The following is a 21,621-nucleotide window of genomic DNA, read 5'->3' on the forward strand; positions in this document are numbered from 1 at the left end:
CGCAGTGATGGAGCTCAGCTCGCAGGTGAGGTGGATAAACGTCACCTCGGGGGACGCATCTGAGGGTGAAACCAGTGAAACGAGGCCTCGTAAAGAAAACCACAAAGACAAACAGACGGTATAATTCATTCATACTGGCTCACACACACACAGGGCTGTAATCGACAGCTGCAGCTGACTCAGTAAACACAGCTGCTGCATGAGTCGGGAGCCTGAGCGTTCACTTCGTTCAGCGAGTGTCGCCTACAGCTCGAGCCACAGAGCATCATCTTCTCGCCGTCTGAGCCTGAAATCTCTTCCAGCTTTCTCATTTGCACAAATTCATCCACGTAAGCGCCAGTTTCTCCCACATCAGTGAGTAGAAACACAGCTGAGCAGCACGTGAATATCAGGTACGAGCATATACGAGCTGACCATGATGTCATAGCACGCACGGCAGAGAGCAAAGAGTTTCACCTGGAGGCACACAGGGGTGAGTCTAAAGGGGGGCACGGGATAATTTCAAGACACTCAAAACACTTTTCAGATAAAATGATTTAAAGAAATAATATAAAACACTGTTAATTAAATTTCACTAATATTTAAACAAAAATAAAAATGAACATGGGGCAGTAAAACCTGAGAGCTAACGTCCAATCAGCATGCAGTCAGAAGCTTCATCAGTGAGCTGCACACAGGAAGCATCAGAGCAGCTTTCTGCACACTCCAATGAAACACAAACTGACTGAACTTCACATTTTCAGCGATTTTCATGCGTTTCCTGTAAACGCCATGATGAATGACACACAGCAGCTGAGATCACACTGATCTGCTCGTCCAATCAAAAAGCACTCCAGATGAACAACGCCTCAACACAATTAACACAACAGCTCTGAAACTCTCACAGCGTCTCCTGCACTCAGGCAGCAGAGACGGGGAGGGAGAAGCAACTGATCTAAGGCAGGGCGAGCGACGCCAGAGGAGGAGGGAAGGTGAAGGTTCACCTGCAGTCAGATGACCTGCAATCACACGACTGCCTGCGATAGGATGGCCTGACGCAATCATGAGTCAAACCAGTGCCGTGTCTGTGTCACGTCTCTCATCAGGACGCTGCAGTAAAGGTGAATGTTTAATCACAGCATGTGACCTCTGACCTCATCCGCACTTTTATGAGATTAAAGAAACACCCACACAGTTTGAGGTCATATCCCCCTGTGATCCAGTAATGTTGAAACTGCTGCGTGCTTGCTGGAGAATCTTAAACTTGGATTGGCTCGGATGTCCAGCAGGGGGTGTCTCCTCTGCTCTGATTGGATAGAAGTCTGTGAGAAAAAGAGCCCTGCTTGATCTTCGAGCTCAGTGAATACCTTCCCGAGGAGTCTCTGGTCTCAGTCGCTGGTTTCTGACTGATGTTTGGTTATGGCCCGTTAGAGTAACAGAGGATGCAGGGAGGCGGAGCTAGACAATGACTGTATGAGCGTGTGGCAACACTCGCCCGATTTCAAAACCCCAAAGATGGCAGCGGGGAAAACGCTCAGATCGCGGGCTCACACCAGCTGACCTCACAGCTGCTAAGTCCATCTTTCACATACAGTCTGTTTTAAGTGATTCCTACAGATCATAAACGTGACTTACAGCTTCTCTCAAACAAAACAAACCAGACTCCGCCTGTGCTTCCACCTGCAGCTCTTCATACCGTGCCCTGTGACTCATCTTAAAAACCTCCTCAAAAGCACAGCTCAGGTGTGTTTGTGAGGAGCTAAAACAACCTGAGTTGTGGTTTTTAGCAGTCAGGACTCTGTGACTCCGTAACGTCACAGCATCTGACTTCCTTCCTTCTAGCAGCACAACGAGCATCTTTCCCCTGCCTGAGCCTGGCTCTTTCTTTTAAAAGGGGGTTCTTTCTTCCCACTGTCACCGAGTGCTGCTCACAGAAGGTTGTCTGATTGGTGGGTTTTCTCTCTGACAGCATGAAGCCTATCTAGGGATGGGTATCGTTTAGTTTTATCCAAACCGGTACTTTTGAAACGGTGCCGGTGCTTAAAGAATGGAGAACAAACTTGGTCCAAAAACCTCTCATGTTTTTATTTTTAGCAGTCTCTTTTTTTCTGCAACATGTTAACCAAGTTAGCCTTTTCTGTTGATACAACATACCTCCTTTGGTTGGAACCGGTGCTTAAAGAATGGAGAACACAAACTTCGTCCTAAAACCTCTCATGTTTAGCTGTTTTTTTGTAAAAAGATAACAATGTTAGCCTTCTCTATCACTCTATCAAACAAGAAGACAGCCGCATGTAGCTATGATGATGTTTGCTAGTTCACCTTACCTGCATTAATGTAATAACGTGGTTAGCCTACTCAACGTAAATTACACACGAACTAACATTAAACTACTCACGCAGAGAAGAACAGCTGCTGCTGCATCATCATCCTCATCATTTCTGCTACACTGGCAGGGCTAGGGGCCAGGACTCTCCTCTTCGGGTTTTTGGCTATGCGTCACCAGATGTTTCATCAGATTCGAGGTGTTACCTCCTTTGCACAGTATCACCTTAAAGCACTCAGCAGGCTGCTGAGTTTGCATCTTTTGCCAGCTGGTCCCAGCTGGAGGATAATTTTAGGGTTTTAAGGGTCCTCGTGGCTCAAACTGCGTGACAGGAAGCTGCAGAACAGCTGATCGCAGGCTGGACCACAGGAGAAGAGGCAGCTATCAATGAGCGTTGACAGATATGTTAATTTTATTTTTAAATGTGATGCTCCGATGCTTTTTATCCATCTTACACACTAAAGTATATTAAACACACCTATCAGGTATTCAATAACAGCCCCACATCCAGCTCCTCTCAGCTGACCGCTAACTGCTGTGATATCACGTGATCCGATGTGAATGAAAGTCACATGACTCATCGTGACCACTTGTGTCAGATCTAGTGATGTCATCATCAGTCATCAAACAGAGACCAGCTGACTCAGTTAAAATTGACTTTAGGAGCCCTGATGTGTGCAGGTCATGAAAGATTTAAAACATAAACAGATGAAAACGCCTCACACCGACTCTGAGGTCACGCAGCAGCTGGCCAATGGGACGGGCAGATCTGCAGATCATATCTCAGAGACCAGGCAGCAATTAGAGTCCATCTGTGTCCCTGCTGATGAAACACAGTAATAGACACGACTCCTCCTCGTTTCACAGCGGATCCCAGCATCCTCCTCTGTCGCATACCCTTCACTACATCCATGAACCTCCTGCCTTTTCTCCTCCTGCCTGGCAGCTCCATCTTCATCATCCTTTGTCCAATATATCCACCTTCCCTCCTCTGCACCATCTAAGCGTCACCTCTCAGACTCTGAGCTGTCCCTTTGATGGACTCATCGTACTCACTCCCAGTGAACACCTGAGCATCTTCAGCTCTGCTTGTTGCCTAAAGGTAATGGTGTGAACTTCACCAAGGGCCCAAAGATCCCAGTAACAGTCCAAGAAGCAGTAAAAGGTCCTGGGATTCAGGAGTGAAGGAAACACGGTCAGGCATGAATCTTCCTGTTAGGTTTTGGATGTCCTGCTGTTTGTTCAGCTGTGTGCTCATACTCGCAGGTGTCTGACAGCATGCACAGGTAAGGCTTCACCATTATTTATATTTCAAAGCTCATTAAGGCCAGACACGTCCCCCTACCCACAACACCAGGATGGATAAGGTGATAATATGCTCATAACTGATCACCAACCACTGCTGGTGGTGACATCACCCTGGAGATGTCTCATCTTCTTGATAAACCAAAACTAAAACACATCCTGCTAGCAGTTTTACTTCCTGTTATTAACTGAGCCTCTGGGATCAGCCTGAACTAAACGAGTGAGTTTAGGGAACTTTAGGGGGAGAACACCAGTGGGCACACAGCTCTGGTGTTAAAATTAATTTGACCTTGATGGTAACCAGGGGGAGCCAAAAAACATCCTCGGTTATATCCCTGAGAGGATCAGGAACATCATCCCGCATGCCCCCTTTTAAAAACCGTGGTTACGCCCCTGCTGAGGGGACAGGTGCAGCTCACGGTGTTGGCCAGTACCCACCTGCACCCCACGACCTGTAACCCCACCTGCTCCACACGGCGGCGACCTCTGATCAGAACCGACGGACCCACACCCCTCCCCCGTCCCTAAAGCCGGACTTATCCCGTTCGTCTCCCCTCGATTAGATCTGTCACATCTGAACAAACACTAACGAGGACCGGGAGTCCGCCCGAGCCCCTCACACCGGGCACCTAAACCGGAGCTGGCCGGTCACGGCCGGGGGCTCAGCTCGAGGTTAAAGCGGATAATCTGCAGGCGTGAGAGCAGCAGCATCCATGTTGTTAGCCCGAGTCTAATCCAAGGACGGCGGCGCGGCTAACGTCAGCGGCTAGCCCGGGCTTCTTACCTGTTCTGTCCCGGGGGCGGAGCGGCTGCTGGTCCTCTCTCGGTCGCTGAAGCCTGGCTCGACGTTTACAACACTATCATCCCACTTCCAGTCCACGCTCCGCCGCTAAAACATCGACCGGACACCGAGCTAACGGCTACACCGGGAGGGGGCGCGCAGTCAATCCGAACACAACGGCCGCGCGCAAACCCTCCCACTTTCTGCCCTGCTCGTTCCCGCTGACAGCAGGCGCGCTCACAAGCGCTCAGGAAGTCACGAGGAGCGGCCCGCTGTCTGAGCTTCTTGCTCCACAGGAGGCGCTGTCGAGCTCGTGGCACTCCGTGGAGCCGGGATAAACGTTTTACGTTAACCCTGTTTGTGATGGAAGCGTCGAGGCGGTAGATTCCGTCGTGTGTTTAGATGTTTTACATATTTCTTTTGTGGTAAAACCCTTATGCGAGCATTACGGCCCTCACAGCACCGTAAGCCGCCAGCAGCAGCCGCCTGATAGCTTCACCTTTAACATCACAACCAGCTGCTTCTTGCTCACTTTAATTACGCTCCTAAGGTCTGCTGGAGGTTTTTTAGGAACTTTATTGAACAAACAATGAGTATACAACATATAAACAGATCAAGAATACAAGAGAACAGAACATGAACACACAAAACCAGGGGTAAAAAAAATTATATAAATACACGCAAAAATTCAATTTTATATACTGTTTTGAGAGCATTTTTGTTGGTGGAGGCTGATATTGATCCATGCATCCATTCGCTTCCGATGATCCTTTTCAGGGTCGCGGGAGCCAGCTGCCACAGGGCGAGAGGCGGGCTACACCCTGGACAGGTCGCCTGTCTGTAGCAGGGATAACAGAGACACTCACATTCACACCTATGGGAAATTTGGATTATCCAATTAACCTATCCCCACAAGCTGCAAGTCTTTGGACGGTGGGAGGAAGCCGGAGTACCCACGCAAAGACAGGGATAGAACATACAAACTCCACACAGAAAGACCCCGGTGGAATTGAACTCAGGGCCTTCTTGCTCTGCGGCAACAGTGCTAACCGCCGTGCTGCCTCCTGATATTGATTTTATGTACAATTCCACATCCTTAAGAAAATGACAGAAATATGGTGGTCTGCTGGAGTTACCGTTTGAAAACAGGACCCATCGATTGGAGGACCTCCTGCTACAAAACCTTAACTAACTTAACATCTAAATGAAAGTAAAACTGAAGTCATTGTGTTTGGGCTTCCTAAAGACCCCGACCTTTCTTTGATTTTATGGGACCCCTAACTTCCGAATGTACTTCCTCCATTAAGAGCCTCGGTGTTACTTTTGACAGTGCTTTTAAATTTGATAAACAAATCAGCTCCGTAGTCAAGGGAGCTTTTTATCATCTACGGATTTTAGCTAAAGTCAAGTCCTACCTGTCCAGGAACGATCTAGAAAGGGTGGTCCATGCTTTTATTACTTCACAGCTGGACTACTGTAACTCCCTTTATGCTGGTTTAGATCGTTCCTGCCTGCATCGCCTTCAACTGGTGCAGAACGCTGCTGCTCGCATGCTGACCGGTTCCAAAAAGAGAGACCACATCACTCCGGTCCTCTGCTCTCTCCACTGGCTCCCAGTTGCTTTTAGGATTGATTTTAAAATTTTACTGCTGGTTTTTAAGGTTCTTAACGGTACTGCACCTCCTTACCTGGCAGAGCTTCTTAGCATTTACCGCCCCAGGAGATCTTTGAGGTCAGCAGACCTGATGCTTTTAGATGTTCCCAGGTACAGACTAAAGACTAGGGGAGAGAGGGCTTTTGCTGTGGCTGCACCCAGACTGTGGAACAGTTTACCTCCTCACATCAGATTCTCCACAAGCCTTGGAACTTTTAAAACTGCTCTTAAAACTCACCTCTTCTCATTGGCTTTTAGCAAGGTTTAACTTATTGTTTTAATTTATTGTTTTATCAGTGAGGTGTTTTATGTACTTGTGTTTTATTGTATTTTATATTTGTATTTTATTGTACAGCACTTTGGTCAGCCTCGGTTGTTTTTAAATGTGCTTTATAAATAAACTTGACTTGACTTGACTTGACTTAACTAACCAATCAGAACAGGATGTCTGTGTTTATGGTCAAAATCAGCGTAAATGTGATCAAACCAATTTGGAGTCGTGTTTCAGATGATGTGCTGGATTTATGAAAACTAAAATAACATTTTTTGTTTGGCAGCAAATGGCATTATTCCTATACTGTCACTATGGGAGCGCCCTCCACTGTCCGCCGGCTGGTCTGCATTCTGTTTCTGTACAGTGGGTTTAACCGGAAGTCTAGTCCCTCCGTAGATCATCTTTGACGTTGAGCGACGCGAAGAAGCAGAAAAACTTATTCTGCGGGCACAACTTCAGGTATTTGTGCTGGAGAGCTCAACAAAATTCACATTTCACAGAAAAGTTGCAGGAAAGCCATCAGATGCACAGCTGGCTCTTGTTTCTAATGTCTGACTGACCGTAGTTAAGCGACGGCAGTGAATATTACTGTGGTGTTCTGTTTAGCCTCGTCATGTGCTAACGTTAGCACGCCACAGCTAACGGCAGCTAGCAGGCTAACTTTTAGCTTTTCTGAAAAGTGATTTTAAGACACAAATATAACAAAAATAATTACAGTCCTCATTAAACATCAGCACAGTGCTCCTCAGCCGCTATACGCGCAGACACGATGATTTACCAACAGAATATATGATCATAAAAACAGTAACACAGGACAAAGCAGAGCGACTCTAGTCTACGTTTAAGACGTGAACGGATACTTTTGATTTGTTTAATCAAAGGTATCGATACGTGATGAGAACTAATGTGGAAATGTAAGAGTGAAGGGTAATAATCAGAGATAACAGTTCAAGTTAAACTTGAGTTTTATTGAGTTTGTTGGTTATTATCATGTTTAAAGACATCGGAGACTTTATTTAGTGACACATAAACGTCAAACGCTTTAACGTGCTGACGTAAGATCTCTGAGTGATCTCACTGCATCCTGTTCTTTGACCCTCTGCTCCTTCCTTTCTTTCCCATCAGGCTTTGTGAACAAAAACTTTCAAAGATGTCTTCGGGCGCTCTCTTCCCCAGCATGGTCAGCGGCTCCAGAGCAAGCTCCAGCAAGTACCTGGTGGAGTTTCGAGCAGGTAAAATGAACCTGAAGGGCAACACGGTGACCCCGGACAAACGGAAAGGGCTGGTCTACATCCAGCAGTCCGATGACTCTCTGATCCACTTCTGCTGGAAGGACCGGACCGCGGGGAACGTAGATGATGTGAGTCACCCTGAACCAGTCGAGTGTTTGTGGTTCCTGATGTTTACAGGGTGGAGCTGAGAGAGGCCAGCGCACATCGGCGCTTCATTTCCTCATTTCTCTGTGCACCGCTTCCATAAAGCAGAAATTCCTCCGTGAGGTCAGGTAAAGCTGACGGAGTCAGCACTGAAACTTAACCACTTCCTGGCCTCTACCCACATGTAGAGCTGGTTTAACCTCCTAAGACTCGAACTTTTCCACGGCAGCATTTTTAATTTCTTTGATATTTGGGCTGATTGGGACCTGATGAATGTAAAAACAAAGAATTACCAGATTTTTTTAACCTAATTTTTGTTTCTAAGAAAAATGAGAGCCACAAATGAGGATATTCATTTAAAATTTCGATAGAACAGTAGCAGGATAATGTCCTCGTAAGTGGATATCAGGCCCATGTAGAGCAAAATTGAGTATTTTGGTCTAAATAACCCAAAATGTGATGTCCACATATGTGGACGCAGGTCCTAGGAGGTTAAAGCACTGAGATGTTCTTGAGTGGAACATACTCATCCTTCCACACCCACAGATTGATCTCACTGAGCAGAGCTCAAAGTCCTGAAAGAAATGATTTCAAATCCGATCATTCACATGATTCTCGTTATTTCAGCGCTTTCACTCAGAGCTGCTGCCTCTGGCTCCCTCTCTCTGATTGGTTGGTATTTGATGATGTGTGAGAGCAGCCCCATGTCTCTCCTTTAAATGTCTCCTCCTGTTTGTTTCCTCTTACAGGACCTGATCATCTTCCCTGACGACTGTGAGTTTAAAAGGGTGACACAGTGCACCACCGGACGTGTCTACGTCCTGAAATTCAAGGCCGGGTCCAAGCGGCTCTTCTTCTGGATGCAGGTGAGCTCGTCTTCATCCTAGAGGGGAACGTCTTAGTTCATGTGATGGCAGATGTCAGCATTAGAGCGCCTTCATCAGGCTGCATCTGATATTAAAAGAGCGTGCTTACTAAAGGCTGACACACTCACATATACATGAACACCTCACAGCATTGCACCATTAAAAAACACACACACTTGCATGATTACAGCGAGCCACGAGAACCTGTAAGTAGCAATAACTCTGCTCTGATGCCATCAGGAGCCAAAGACTGACAAAGATGACGAGTACTGCCGGAAGGTCAACGAGTACCTGAACAACCCTCCCATCCCCGGAGCATCCGGCAGCGGCGGCGGTGGCCACGAGTTGTCAGCGCTGGGAGGAGAGGGCGGCCTGCAGAACCTGCTGGGAAACATGAGCCACAACCAGCTGATGCAGCTGATGGGACCCACGGGGCTCGGAGGTCTCGGTGAGCGCTCTGACCTACACACACCTGCACGTAGTTCATGAACACCTGCCCCAGTTCCTGGAAGTTATTCTCTGCCTCTAAAGGTCAAGCTTGGTTTCGTCCTAATTTCGGCCATAACAGGAAATCCCACTCAACCCTCCGCCGCAGCCTTCCACACGCGACGCCTCAATATGTAGTTAGGTTTGTCAGGGGCTGCACGTCTGTGGAAGGTTGCGCTGTATGAAAAAGAGTTTCCAGTTATGACGTAGGTGTACTCCTCTCAGAAGCATGCTGGTGAAGCCGTCTCAGGTGTGACGTGTAGCTGGGGGCGGGGCTATTCCAGGTTTTTGATCTGATGTCTTTGTCTAAGGAGGCCTGGGAGCTCTAGCTGGACCGGGACTCGCCAACCTGCTGGGGGGCGGAGGACCTGTAACCAGCAGCTCCTCATCCAGGTGAGACAGACACACACGCACACACACCTGCAGTCTTCCTCTTTGTTCACCTGTGCTGCTCTTCCTCAGTTCTCGAAGCCAATCAGCTGCAGTGACTCCTTCTCCAGGCGGAGGTCCCAGAATGAGCTCCTCCCAGGCGCCCGCTGCCCCTGCCGCTGTTCCCGTCACCTCGGCTCCCTCCTCCACCGCTGCCACGCCCTCCACACCAGGTACAGAAAGAAATGAAGGCTACATGCCGAGTTTCAAAGGAAACGGGAAGCAGTTCGTCACAGAGGGTTATGGGATGATGGCGGGGCTTGAGGCGGAGCAAAACAAAACGGGATAGAGGCTGATCACCTGTAGATCAGACCTCCACCCTCCTCCTCCTGTAGCTTCTGATTGGAGCGACCCTCTATAACTGAACTGAGACCGGCAGCACTGAGGAGGGGGGGCTTAATGACAAGAACAGGAAGATGGTCAGACAGTAGAAAAAGGCACAACAGGAAGTGCCCAAGTTCCTTGTTAGCAGTGGGATGACTTTCAAAATAAAAGGCAGGTGGTGTTGCAAGTGGAAGATTTCAAATATACAGTGAAGCCCATAATTATTCCTGCCGGTGGCAAATTTTGACTTAGTTACTATTATTCAACCAAGTTTGTTTTGTTTTTTTAAACACAGGTGGGTGTTTCCCAAAAGATAAGATGTACAAGAGGCATCACTGTGGGGAAAAATCCTCAGCTTTTATTTACATTTGAACAAAAGGTGTCATGTCCAGAATTATTTATACTCTTCTCAATTATCAATAGAAAAGTCTTATTTGGCTATTACAGCAATCAAACGCTTTAATTGCAGAGCAGCTTTGTGCACGTCTCCACAGGTATTTTTGCCCACTCATCTTTTGCAATGAGCACCAAATCCTGCAGTTTGGAGGGTCCTCTTGCCATCACTCTGATCTTTAGCTCCCTCCACAGATTCTCAGTTGGATTCAAGTCAGGACTCTGCAAAATGTTAGTGTTGTCTGCTAACCGTTTATTCAGCACGTTTGCTGCGTGTTTTGGGTCATTGTTGTGCTGAAAAGTCCGCTGGTGTCCAACTTTGGATTTTCCCAGAGGCTGCGACAGATTGTGACGGGTATGAATAATTCTGGACGTGACACTTTTTCTTCAAATGTAAATAAAAGCTGAGAAATGTTGTTTTCCACAATGATTTTTTGGGAGACACTTGTGTTGTTTTCAGTCAAAAAATTCTTGCTGGTTGAATCAAAGTAACTCAAAATTTGCCACCGGTATGAATAATTATGGGCTTGATTGTAGTTTTCTGCGAGAACATTTAGGACCAATCAGGTTCCTCCCTGATGTCATCGTCAGGGAGGAACCTGATTGGTCCTAAATGTTCTCGTCTTTGTTTACAGTAAATCACAGCAACTCAATTCATTTTTTTCTGATGTTACCTGGAAACCCCCTGACTCCTCCCACCTTCTATCATCTACAGCCCCGGCTCAGACTCCCGTGGCCCCGGCCTCCACTGGAAGCCCCGCCCCTCACCAGCCCATCCAGCTCAGCGATCTTCAGAGCATCCTGGCCACCATGAATGTGCCGGCAGCAGGGGCTCAGGGCTCAGCAGGTGAGTCACATGAGTGAGGTCACGTGTGCCTCTGAAAGGGAGCGCAGACACTCACAGCTCTGATCTCCTTCTGCAGTGGACCTGGCGAGCGTGTGCACCCCAGAGATGATGGCTCCCATTCTGAGCAACGCCGAGGTCCAGCAGAGGCTCCTCCCCTTTCTCCCCAGTGGGGAGAGTCTGCCGCAGAGCGCCGAGGAGATCCAGAACACCCTGAACTCTCCTCAGTTCCAGCAGGTACAACGTAACGTTGGCGACGCTCGGTGATGATGTAAACACGTTGAGCGCCGCGCTCATCGTTCGCTTTTCTTCTCTCCTCCCCTCCAGTCCATGAGCATGTTCAGCAGTGCATTGGCCTCCGGGCAGCTCGGCCCCCTCATGAGTCAGTTTGGACTGCCACCCGATGCCGTGGACGCAGCCAACCGTGGAGGTGAGTGAACCAAACGCACGCTGAACTTCCTGTTTGTGCTGCGTTCATCCTCACACACACAACGGGCGTCTGCATGAGCGCCCCCTGCAGGTCAGTTAGCATTAACCAGTTGCTCTCTGGAGGACATCAAGTCCACCCTTTTACCTCACACACACACATTCTCGTTTTGCTATCTTAGTGAGCACATCTCATTGGTATATTGCTTTCCTCAGCTGCTTACCCTAAGCATCAAAAATGAATCCCTACCAATGTTCCCTCCAAGCTGAGCGCGTGAGCAATCGCGCACGGCTGACAGGTCTTGGATTCTTGGTTATTGATCTGTGTGTGTCAGCAGATGTGGAGGCGTTCGCTCGAGCCATGCAGGGCAGCAGAGAAGAGTCGAAGGAGAAGAAGGACGAGGAGGACATGAGTCTGGATTAGTCTCTGTGACATCATCTGTTTCATTCTTTTTCACTTTTTCTTCTATCAAAGGTTTGACCCTTCCATGACCTTTTTTTTCCTCTGAAGAGGGCGGGGCTTCAGGTGTATTCAGCTCTTTCTAATAAAAACGTAATGACTGAAACATGAGCTTCTTTTTATGAATGTAAAACACAAAGACTGTTGGTACGGAAAAACTTTATTTAAACATGTGACAGACAGGGACGGGGGATCAGAGAAGCTAGAAGGCTTCGTGTTTCAGATGGAAACGGCGCCTGCAGACCGGCGAGGACGTAACGTTCACATGTCAAACAAAAGTTTTACTATGTGAGGTCAAAGGTCACGAAATCAGACATTCCCCAGATTTGCAGGCTTTGTTTTTTGTCTGCTCTACCTGAGGATGTTGCTCGTGTTCAGACTGTATATCAAAGATGGACTGAGCGGGCGGGGACTCTGATTGGACAGAAGTCTACGAGCCTCTGCCGAGCTGATCTGAGTGCAGCGATTGGTGTTTGGTCTCAGGTCCGACTGAATCAAAGGATCACCGTTGAGATTACCGACGCCTCCGAGTCGCAGAGGAAGCGGCTGCGTCCATCTTCCACGTACAGTCTGTGCTCACTGATCAGCGTTTAGAGTCGGTGTCTGCAGCAGACGCACGATTACGCGACGGTTTGCTGGATGATTTAGAAGAAACATGCAAAGATGGTCGAACTTGGCTTTACCGTGCCGCTCGATGACATCGTCGTTCCGTCTCTGCAGCACCAAACAAACGGGGGAAAATATAAAATACACATTTCTTAAAAAATAAATACTCGTATAGATATCTTAACTTAGCTACAGTAATGTGACGCCCACCACCGGTGCTGATGTGTACTCAGGGAGTGTGAAGGTAAGATATGAGGGGGTGGGGTTAAACATGTGGGCAGCCGCGCGTTCCCACGGCGCCGTGCACAGCGAGCGGCTTTGACAGCGGCGCCGCTCTGTTGTTGATGCTCGCCCGGCGGACGCAGCCGTGGAAGGACGCCAGCCCAGGGGGTAGACCGGGTACAGTGATGCCACCTAGTGGACAGAGAGAGGAGTGACGCGTTAATGAGGCGCTGCACTGACAACGTGTGCGACTGTATCCCTGTTATGCAGTAATGAGTAGTGTGACTAATCAAGCATGTTTGAGTAAAGACGTTAAACGCAGACGGGAGGCGACAGATTTGATTAAAATCTGATAAGTGATCAAAGAAACTGGTCACACGGACAAAGTGGCGAGGATGTCAGGAATGTGGGAACAGGAAACGGCTGCATTTAGGTGGTGGAGATCTTCGTGATCCTCACAGAGGCCAGTCTGCATCACTGAGGTGGTCTGTGAACGCCGTGCACTCACCTGGCACGCCTCCGAGGTAGACCGCCTCCTTGGGCCCCGTGGAGCGGCCCTTTTTGGGGCCGACAGCACACTCGCTGGCTCCGTCCACGTGCAGCTGCAGGACGTTGTTCTTCTTCACCACTGCAGAGACATTTCAGCATTAGAGCGGTACAGCGACAGGGGAGTGCACGGAGCACGCGTCTGAGGACGAAACTCACCTGAGATGGAGTGCCAGCGGCCGTCGCACAGCGGCTCTTCGGGAATGAACGATGCAGAGGTCTCACCTTTCCCGCCGTTCACCGAAACGGTCACCTGACACACACACGCAGTGCTGATGAACTCAAGTTTAGAGATTCGCTCAGAGGAGGCTTCAGCGGTCCAAGCAGGAGGTGACGCCTCTGAGTCACATCAGAGGAAGGACCGCACGCCACAACCACCAGCCCCATTTCTAACCCAGTAAAGTCACGTGTGTCATTTCTGATGCATGACCCCCCCCCACACACACAGAAAGCCTACACAAATTCCACAATAGATGTTTAACATATAAAAATCGCTAAAAATGCAGCATGTAGCAAATATGACACACATTAAACATTTATGTCCTAATGATTATTTATTTTTGCTTTAATTTGTTTTTAATTGTAAAAGTTGAAGAAAGGCAGTAAATCGCAGTAATGCCATATCGTGAGCAAAGTATTGTGATAATATCGTCCTCTGAAATGATTATTGGTGAGTTATTGGTGACTATTTTCCGATGAAGATATGACCGAGTAATTCATTATTATCAGGAAGTCCTAAAAACTCCCTGAAAAGCCTTCAGCTGATCCAAAATGCTGCAGCAAGAGTCCTGACAGGGACTAGAAAGAGAGCAGATTTCTCCTGTTTTGGCTTCCTGTTAAATCCAGAATTCAAAATCCTGCTCCTCACATACAAGGCAGGGCTGTACCGCATCGATTAACACCGTAGTTTTACATTTTTGGGGGGTTGCAGTCCATACAGACAATATTCATTTCTAAATTATTAACTAACAATCTTGTGCTTAAAGCGCTTTCTCAATATTATAGATTGTAGATGTTAAAATTAATCATGACCTCGGCCTCCTCTGACGACCTGTTTGCTGTTGCCTGCTGCTGAAAGGCAGCGGGCAGAGGGGACACTTGGGCAGAGGGGACACTTGGGCAGAGGGGACACTTGGGCAGAGGGGACACTTGGGCAGTGCATTTGTTGCAGCATATAATGTGTTTTCTGGATACACTGCTGCTTTTTCAGCATTCAAAGATTGATGGCTCCGTGTCAGAGCTGGCTATGAACTTCAGACAGATCAGGCCTTAACTTAACAAAAAAGTCATCAATCGTTCTTTTCATCTTTTCTCATTACCCACAGCTACATCCACTCTGTGGGGCCTAGGCTGCTCACCAGGGCTGGGCATCATCACTGATTTCTATAATCATTCGATTCCAGCTCTCAAAGTCCTGATTCGATTCGCAGCCGAGTGTGAAGCAGCAGGAATGAGGATCAGCACCTCCAAATCTGAGATGAGTTCTGGGACGAGTTCCTGTCCCAAGTGGAGGAGTTCAAGTATCTCGGGGTCTTGTTCGCGAGTGATGGGAGAAGGGAGCCAGAGATCGACAGACAGATTGGGGCTGCAGCTGCAGTAATGCGGACGCTGCACCGGTCCGTCGTGGTGAAGAGGGAGGTGAGTGTAAAAGCGAAGCTCTCAATTTACCGGTCGATCTACGTCCCTACCCTCACCTATGGCCACGAGCTGTGGGTAGTGACCGAAAGAACGAGATCGCGGATACAAGCGGCAGAAATGAGCTTCCTCCGAAGGGTGGCTGGCCTCTCCCTTAGAGATAGGGTGGGAAGTTCGGCCATCCGGGAGGGGCTCAGAGTAGAGCAGCTGCTGCTCCTTCACATCGAAAGGAGCCAGCTGAGGTGGTTCGGACATCTGACAAGGATGCCTCCTGGGCGCCTCCTGGGTGAGGTGTTCCAGGCATGTCCCACCGGGAGGAGGCCCCGGGGCAGACCCAGGACACGCTGGAGAGATTAAATCTCTCGGCTGGCCTGGGAACGCCTTGGTATTCCCCCGGATAAGCTGGAGGAGGTGGCTGGGGAGAGGGAGGTCTGGGCTTCTCTGCTTAGGCTGCTGCCCCCACGACCCGGCCCCGGATAAAGCGGATGAAGATGGATGGATGGATGGAAGCAAAACAGCAAAAGTCAGAGGGAATTCATGACGCATTGATCAAATGTGAAGCGTAGTCTGCTGCTTCTTTTGCTGCTGGCTCGGTGAATTTTGGTTGGAGAGACAAAACCTGCAGCTCAGAATCAGTGACGTAAACAGAGCGGACCGGACGCATCAGAATCGCTGAGCTCCGACAGCGTGTCCGTCTACGGGCCGTCGGGGCTGAAAGACAAAGCTGATTCTGACGCGTTGGGTCTGCTCTGCGTTTACGTCTTTGTGTGGAGTCCGTGTACCTGCTCTCATTTGCTGTTTGGTGGTTGTTGAAATAGTTTTGTGAGCTTTAATCTGAGAATCTGGCGTTTCTGGCAAAACACAGTTATATTTAAAAGTCAATTCAGGATTTAATGAATCGATATCGCTTTATTCAAGCTACTCACCTCCCACTTCCACCTGCACTTTCAACTGGACCACAGCCAATCAGAGAAGTCCCGCCCCTGACTATATCTGATTGGTTTAGCCCACGATAGGGACATAATGTGTGTCTGTTGTTGACCACACGGAGAGTTGCAGAGATTTTTTATTTTTTTTTTGTTACCCGAACAGTTGGTCGCACCACTGAAAAATTTGGTTGCCTTTGCGACCAAATTTTTCGCACTCTAGAGCCCTGCAAGGTCTTAAATAATCAGGCCCCATCTTATCTTAATGACCTTGTAGTACCATATCACCCTATTAGAGCACTTCGCTCTCGCTCTGCAGGCCTACTTGTTGTTCCTAGAGTATTTAAAAGTAGAATGGGAGGGAGAGCCTTCAGTTTTCAGGCCCCTCTTCTGTGGAACCAGCTTCCAGTTTGGATTCAGGAGACAGACACTATCTCTACTTTCAGGATTAGGCTTCAAACTTTCCTTTTTGCTAAAGCATATAGTTAGGGCTGGACCAGGTGACCCTGGATCCTCCCTTAGTTATGCTGCAATAGACGTAGGCTGCCGGGGATTCCCATGATGCATTGAGTTTTTCCTTTCCAGTCACCTTTCTCACTCACTATGTATTAACAGACCTCTCTGCATTGAATCATATCTGTTATTAACCTCTGTCTCTCTTCCACAGCATGTCTTTATCCTGTCTTCCTTCTCTCACCCCAACCAATCACAGCAGATGGCCCCGCCCCTCCCTGAACCGGAGGTTTCTTCCTGTTAAAAGGGAGTTTTTCCTTCCCACTGTCGCCAAAGTGCTTGCTCATAGGGGGTCATATGATTGTTGGGGTTTTCTCTGTATGTATTATTGTAGGGTCTACCTTACAATATAAAGAGCCCTGAGGCGACTGTTGTTGTGATTTGGCACTGTGTAAATAAAACTGAACTGATTTGAGTGGGAGTGGGGAACAGTGGGGCACTGCAAACTGAGGATACCTGCAGCTCTAAGCTGATGTTCAGGTCTTATTTAGAGGTCTGGCTGTTACACGCTGACTCCTTTATGTCGTCTTTTCAGAGGAAACTGAGTCATTTATTTAAGTTATGATATAAAAACATTCAGAAATAAAAATATTTGACATCACAAATTTAAAACCTGAAAAACAGCAAGTAGACCACGTTCAGGAGAAACGCTGCCCGAGTCTCACCTTTCCTTGGATGAGAATTAAGCTCAGGTGGAGGTCAGACGATGTCCCAGCATGCAACAGCAGCCCAGAGTCCACGATGGGTCGAACTTCGAGCTGGATCTCCAGATCCCGACTCAGAGCCAAGGACTCATCTGCAGGGAGGGACAGAGGCGCCGCTCAGACATGACGACCCAATGTGGCCAACACGTGCACAGAAACGAATGGTAAGTACCGATCATGATGTGTCCTCCCCGTCCAGAAAAGTAGGCTCCGGGCTGCAGAGGGGTCGCGAAGCAGGGCACTGTCCCCTGGCTGTGAGCGGGGTCTCCTGCAGGGGCTCCGTTCAGCATCAGATCCCGGATGCACCCCACAAACCCGGAAGAACCCTGACCCTGAGGTTAAGAAAGAGCAGAGCTTCAGTACCCAGCGTGAAGAAGAGCAGAAAGGCGCGACCTTCACTGCACAGAGGTGTCAGCCTGAGCGTGGAACCAGCAGGAGAAACGCTTACCGCCACAGAGGCAGGGACTCCTCCTGCGTATAACGGTGCGGTGAGACGAGTCCGGTCTCGTCCAGATATCCTGTTGGACTGAACACTGATACCGTCCACAATCAGACTCATCTTCTGCCCTTCAAGCTTTATGAACACCTGCAGGGACACGGAGCAATCAGGTTACATCATTCAGGTAAACTCAGGTGGGTCTGAGACACAAACACAGCTGGTAGCAAAAAACGTTAGCTCAACGCTAACACGCTAACCAAAACGTGGTTTTAGTGTCAGGGTTACAGTTAGGTTATGGTTAGGATTGGGCTGAGGGTTAGGCATCCATTTTTGATGGGTAAGCAGCTAGGGAAAGCATTATGTCAATGAGATGTCCTCACTAAGTTATGAAAACAAGTATGTGCGTTCGTGTGCATGTGTTTGTGTTTTTGTGCTTGCTCACCGTGTGCCACTGGTCGTCGTTGTACTTCCTGTAGCTGCGTAGGTTAAACTTCTTCCCAAACTGAAGCAGCAGGTGGCCGTTTGAGACTGTGAGCGTCATCACGCCTCCTCCTCGCTGCCTGCTGGTGGCGCTCAGCACCAGCCCGTCAGATGAGTTGATCCTCAACAGCATGGAGATGTGAGGCCTGCAGACAGAGAAACACGAGTATCTGAGCTGTAGTTTGGTCCTTGAATACGAGGGGGCGGAGTCTGTTTAGCAGCTTGTGTCTGTGTAGGTTCTCAGTCATCCAGATGATGGCATGCAAGGAGCTTAGAAAGAAAGGGACTGGATCTCTTAAAGTTTCTTTCACACTCACGTGGAGCCGAACGAACTGGGCAGGATGTCGTATCTCTGGAAGCTGTGGGTGGAGCCACTGAAGTGCGTCGCTCCCCTCTCGTGGTGTGACACCTCACCCTGACACGAGTCCCTAGTGTTACGACTGCGAGATCCTGACGGCTTCTTCAGCTTCCCCTAAGAGAGAAAACCTTGAATTTATCACAGTCACGTCTTATTGTTGTTGCTGTGTGTACCTTCACTTGCTGCTGTGTGTACCTTCACTTGTTGCTGTGTGTACCTTCACTTGTTGCTGTGTGTACACCTTCACTTGTTGCTGTGTGTACACCTTCACTTGTTGCTGTGTGTACCTTCACTTGCTGTGTGTGTACCTTCACTTGCTGTGTGTGTACCTTCACTTGTTGCTTTGTGTGTACCTTCACTTGTTGCTTTGTGTGTACCTTCACTTGCTGTGTGTGTACCTTCACTTGCTGTGTGTGTACCTTCACTTGTTGCTGTGTGTACACCTTCACTTGTTGCTGTGTGTACCTTCACTTGCTGTGTGTGTACCTTCACTTGCTGTGTGTGTACCTTCACTTGCTGTGTGTGTACCTTCACTTGTTGCTTTGTGTGTACCTTCACTTGTTGCTGTGTGTACCTTCACTTGCTGTGTGTGTACCTTCACTTGTTGCTGTGTGTGTACCTTCACTTGTTGCTTTGTGTGTACCTTCACTTGTTGCTTTGTGTGTACCTTCACTTGCTGTTGTGTGTACCTTCACTTGCTGTGTGTGTACCTTCACTTGTTGCTGTGTGTGTACCTTCACTTGTTGCTGTTGTGTGTACCTTCACTTGTTGCTGTTGTGTGTACCTTCACTTGTTGCTGTGTGTGTACCTTCACTTGTTGCTGTGTGTGTACCTTCACTTGTTGCTGTGTGTGTACCTTCACTTGTTGCTGTGTGTGTACCTTCACTTGTTGCTTTGTGTGTACCTTCACTTGCTGTTGTGTGTACCTTCACTTGCTGTGTGTGTACCTTCACTTGTTGCTGTGTGTGTACCTTCACTTGTTGCTGTGTGTGTACCTTCACTTGTTGCTGTGTGTACCTTCACTTGCTGTTGTGTGTACCTTCACTTGTTGCTGTGTGTACCTTCACTTGTTGCTGTGTGTGTACCTTCACTTGTTGCTGTTGTGTGTACCTTCACTTGTTGCTGTGTGTGTACCTTCACTTGTTGCTTTGTGTGTACCTTCACTTGTTGCTTTGTGTGTACCTTCACTTGCTGTTGTGTGTACCTTCACTTGCTGTGTGTGTACCTTCACTTGTTGCTGTGTGTGTACCTTCACTTGTTGCTGTTGTGTGTACCTTCACTTGTTGCTGTGTGTACCTTCACTTGTTGCTGTGTGTACCTTCACTTGCTGTTGTGTGTACCTTCACTTGTTCCTGTGTGTACCTTCACTTGCTGTGTGTGTACCTTCACTTGTTCCTGTGTGTACCTTCACTTGTTCCTGTGTGTACCTTCACTTGCTGTTGTGTGTACTTTCACTTGCTGTGTGTGTACCTTCACTTGTTGCTTTGTGTGTACCTTCACTTGCTGTTGTGTGTACCTTCACTTGTTGCTGTGTGTACCTTCACTTGCTGTTGTGTGTACCTTCACTTGTTGCTGTTGTGTGTACCTTCACTTGTTGCTGTTGTGTGTACCTTCACTTGTTGCTGTGTGTACCTTGCGCTTGTTGTTCTGTTTTGGTTGAGCAGCAATGATCTGCTGAGGCTGTTTAGCAGCAGGACACTTCATAGAAACATCTACATTGTTGGTGGCTTTCAGCAGGTCCAGAACCTCCTGCGTTTCCCTGCAGATGGCAAACAAACACATTACAATCCAAGCTGAACTCACACAACAGCTTTAATCGTTTCAGTCATTTCACACAGGCTGATGAGTCAATCTATGAAGGCGGCTCATGAAAGTCATTTTTAACTAACCTCTCGATGAAAACATTAGTAATGCATCCAACCAGGTTGTTCGGGCCTTCGGGCATTCCTCCCAGGAAGGTGTTTCCCATTGTGGACAAGACAGTTTTCATTGTTGGGTTCACTGTGGTCTGAGTCGATGTCTCCAGCACGTCATCCACGTACAGACGTATCCTGAGAAACGAGCAGAGAGGTCAAATGACACTCGGAACGCTGCTTCCTGTGGATGCGAGGAAAATGTAACCGCTGCCATCCTACCCGGTCACATTGTTGTATATGGTGATATAATGACTGATGTCATCGTTGTACGTCTTCTGCGTTTTAATCGTCTTGTTGCCAGCTTGCACCACGATGTGGCCTTTCTGCAAAAACACCTGACAGACGTCCTCCTGTGGCCACAGAAAATCACAAGAGTTTGAAACAAGGAAGAAGTCAGCACATCATAGATCCAACAGATCAGGACAGAAGAAGAATACGGGAAACAGACAGCTGAGAGGCAACGGTCAACAGGAAGTGGTTGAGGGTTTCCTCTGACCTGGTTTTTGTGGAAGAACATGAGTCCATCGGTCGTCTCAGTTCTGAAGCCAAGGCCGGCAAAGAAGTTGTTCATGATACTAGAAGCATCCATCACATTAAAGTTCAGGTAGCTCTGACCTGGGAAATAACCCTCACGAGCCAACTGCACACACACACACACACACACACACACACACACACACACACACACACACACACACACACACACACACACACACACACACACACACACCATGAAAAACCTGCATCCACTCCTTTTTGTTACACGCTGATGGGTTCAGTGTGTCCTCCTACCAGCAGTTTGTCATGGCAGCCAAAGCTGACCCCATAGGTCTCCACATTCTTCAGGCTGATATACTGTTGTTTTTCCTTCACGTTCCTGATACAGGCCTTCACAGAGCCCGTCTTAGAAAACTTGTCCTTTAACCTGAGGGGAGACAAACACAATGAACTCAGTGTTAGTGACCCAGACCGGATCCCTGATAATAACTTATCCAATTAGAAACTAGAAGTTCACAACATGTTAAATCACGTTAGAAAACACTTCCTACAGGTTTGTGTCCACTATTTAAAATACTACTTTTACCAGCTAGCTGCTAACCTAAATCTGCTGTCTGATGCTGGCCAAGTAACTATCAGCATCTTTATGCTTAAAATCTCTGTAGCTGCCTGGACAGTACTCAGTGAGACCAGCAAACCCAGAAGACTTCAAATTAAATCAAAAGAAAAGTCCCAAGACATTACGAAGGGCAGTAATAACAGGACTCGTGCAAATCTGGAAAATAAGCTAAACAAAGGCACAGTTTGAAAGTTCACAGGCCTCCTGTCGACATAAACATGCATTAAAACATATGA

At 48.1% G+C, this 21,621-nt stretch overlaps 3 protein-coding genes across 5 annotated transcripts in view; 1 reads left to right on the top strand and 2 right to left on the bottom strand.

Moving 5' to 3' along the window:
• The window catches only part of dnajc5ab (DnaJ (Hsp40) homolog, subfamily C, member 5ab), a 21,263-nt gene extending 16,658 nt beyond the window's left edge, over positions 1 to 4,605 (bottom strand). The window contains exon 1 of the mRNA XM_085443420.1: positions 4,395 to 4,605. The gene's annotated coding sequence lies outside the window, so the exon portion shown is untranslated. The remainder of the gene's footprint in view (positions 1 to 4,394) is intronic.
• A 2,042-nt stretch (positions 4,606 to 6,647) lies between these two features.
• Positions 6,648 to 12,029, top strand: adrm1 (ADRM1 26S proteasome ubiquitin receptor). 2 transcript variants are annotated; one of them, XM_085443418.1, is made up of 10 exons: positions 6,648 to 6,778; positions 7,445 to 7,679; positions 8,445 to 8,561; positions 8,802 to 9,009; positions 9,359 to 9,440; positions 9,510 to 9,649; positions 10,909 to 11,040; positions 11,117 to 11,274; positions 11,365 to 11,467; positions 11,802 to 12,029. In XM_085443418.1, the coding sequence occupies exons 2-10, from the start codon at positions 7,470 to 7,472 to the stop codon at positions 11,885 to 11,887; spliced, it is 1,236 nt and encodes a 411-aa protein (XP_085299544.1). In that variant the 5' UTR covers positions 6,648 to 6,778; positions 7,445 to 7,469; the 3' UTR covers positions 11,888 to 12,029. The 2 variants fall into 2 exon arrangements, with proteins under 2 accessions (XP_085299544.1, XP_085299545.1); XM_085443419.1 differs by having other exon boundaries at positions 6,651 to 6,778; positions 9,362 to 9,440.
• A 36-nt stretch (positions 12,030 to 12,065) lies between these two features.
• Positions 12,066 to 21,621, bottom strand: part of lama5 (laminin, alpha 5) — a 73,686-nt gene continuing 64,130 nt past the window's right edge. Inside the window, exons 67-80 of one of the 2 annotated variants that reach the window (XR_014917113.1) lie at positions 21,061 to 21,193; positions 20,765 to 20,908; positions 20,488 to 20,618; positions 20,242 to 20,403; positions 19,985 to 20,111; positions 18,312 to 18,466; positions 17,957 to 18,140; positions 17,524 to 17,661; positions 17,248 to 17,407; positions 17,037 to 17,167; positions 13,457 to 13,550; positions 13,260 to 13,379; positions 12,740 to 12,943; positions 12,066 to 12,637 (exon numbers count right to left, since the gene is read on the bottom strand). Coding sequence is in view for 1 of the 2 variants with exons in the window: in XM_085443416.1 (XP_085299542.1) it covers positions 12,795 to 12,943; positions 13,260 to 13,379; positions 13,457 to 13,550; positions 17,037 to 17,167; positions 17,248 to 17,407; positions 17,524 to 17,661; positions 17,957 to 18,140; positions 18,312 to 18,466; positions 19,985 to 20,111; positions 20,242 to 20,403; positions 20,488 to 20,618; positions 20,765 to 20,908; positions 21,061 to 21,193 (1,828 nt within the window). In the remaining variant the exon portion in view is untranslated. Of the gene's footprint in view, positions 12,944 to 13,259; positions 13,380 to 13,456; positions 13,551 to 17,036; positions 17,168 to 17,247; positions 17,408 to 17,523; positions 17,662 to 17,956; positions 18,141 to 18,311; positions 18,467 to 19,984; positions 20,112 to 20,241; positions 20,404 to 20,487; positions 20,619 to 20,764; positions 20,909 to 21,060; positions 21,194 to 21,621 lie in introns of both variants that reach the window. The other variant, XM_085443416.1, reaches the window with a different exon arrangement.

Source organism: Copadichromis virginalis, linkage group LG20, assembly GCF_057382275.1.
Source record: "Copadichromis virginalis isolate Kocher_CV1m ecotype Utaka linkage group LG20, C_Virginalis_male_GT1.1, whole genome shotgun sequence".
In the NCBI taxonomy this organism is placed as follows: Eukaryota; Metazoa; Chordata; class Actinopteri; order Cichliformes; family Cichlidae; genus Copadichromis; species Copadichromis virginalis.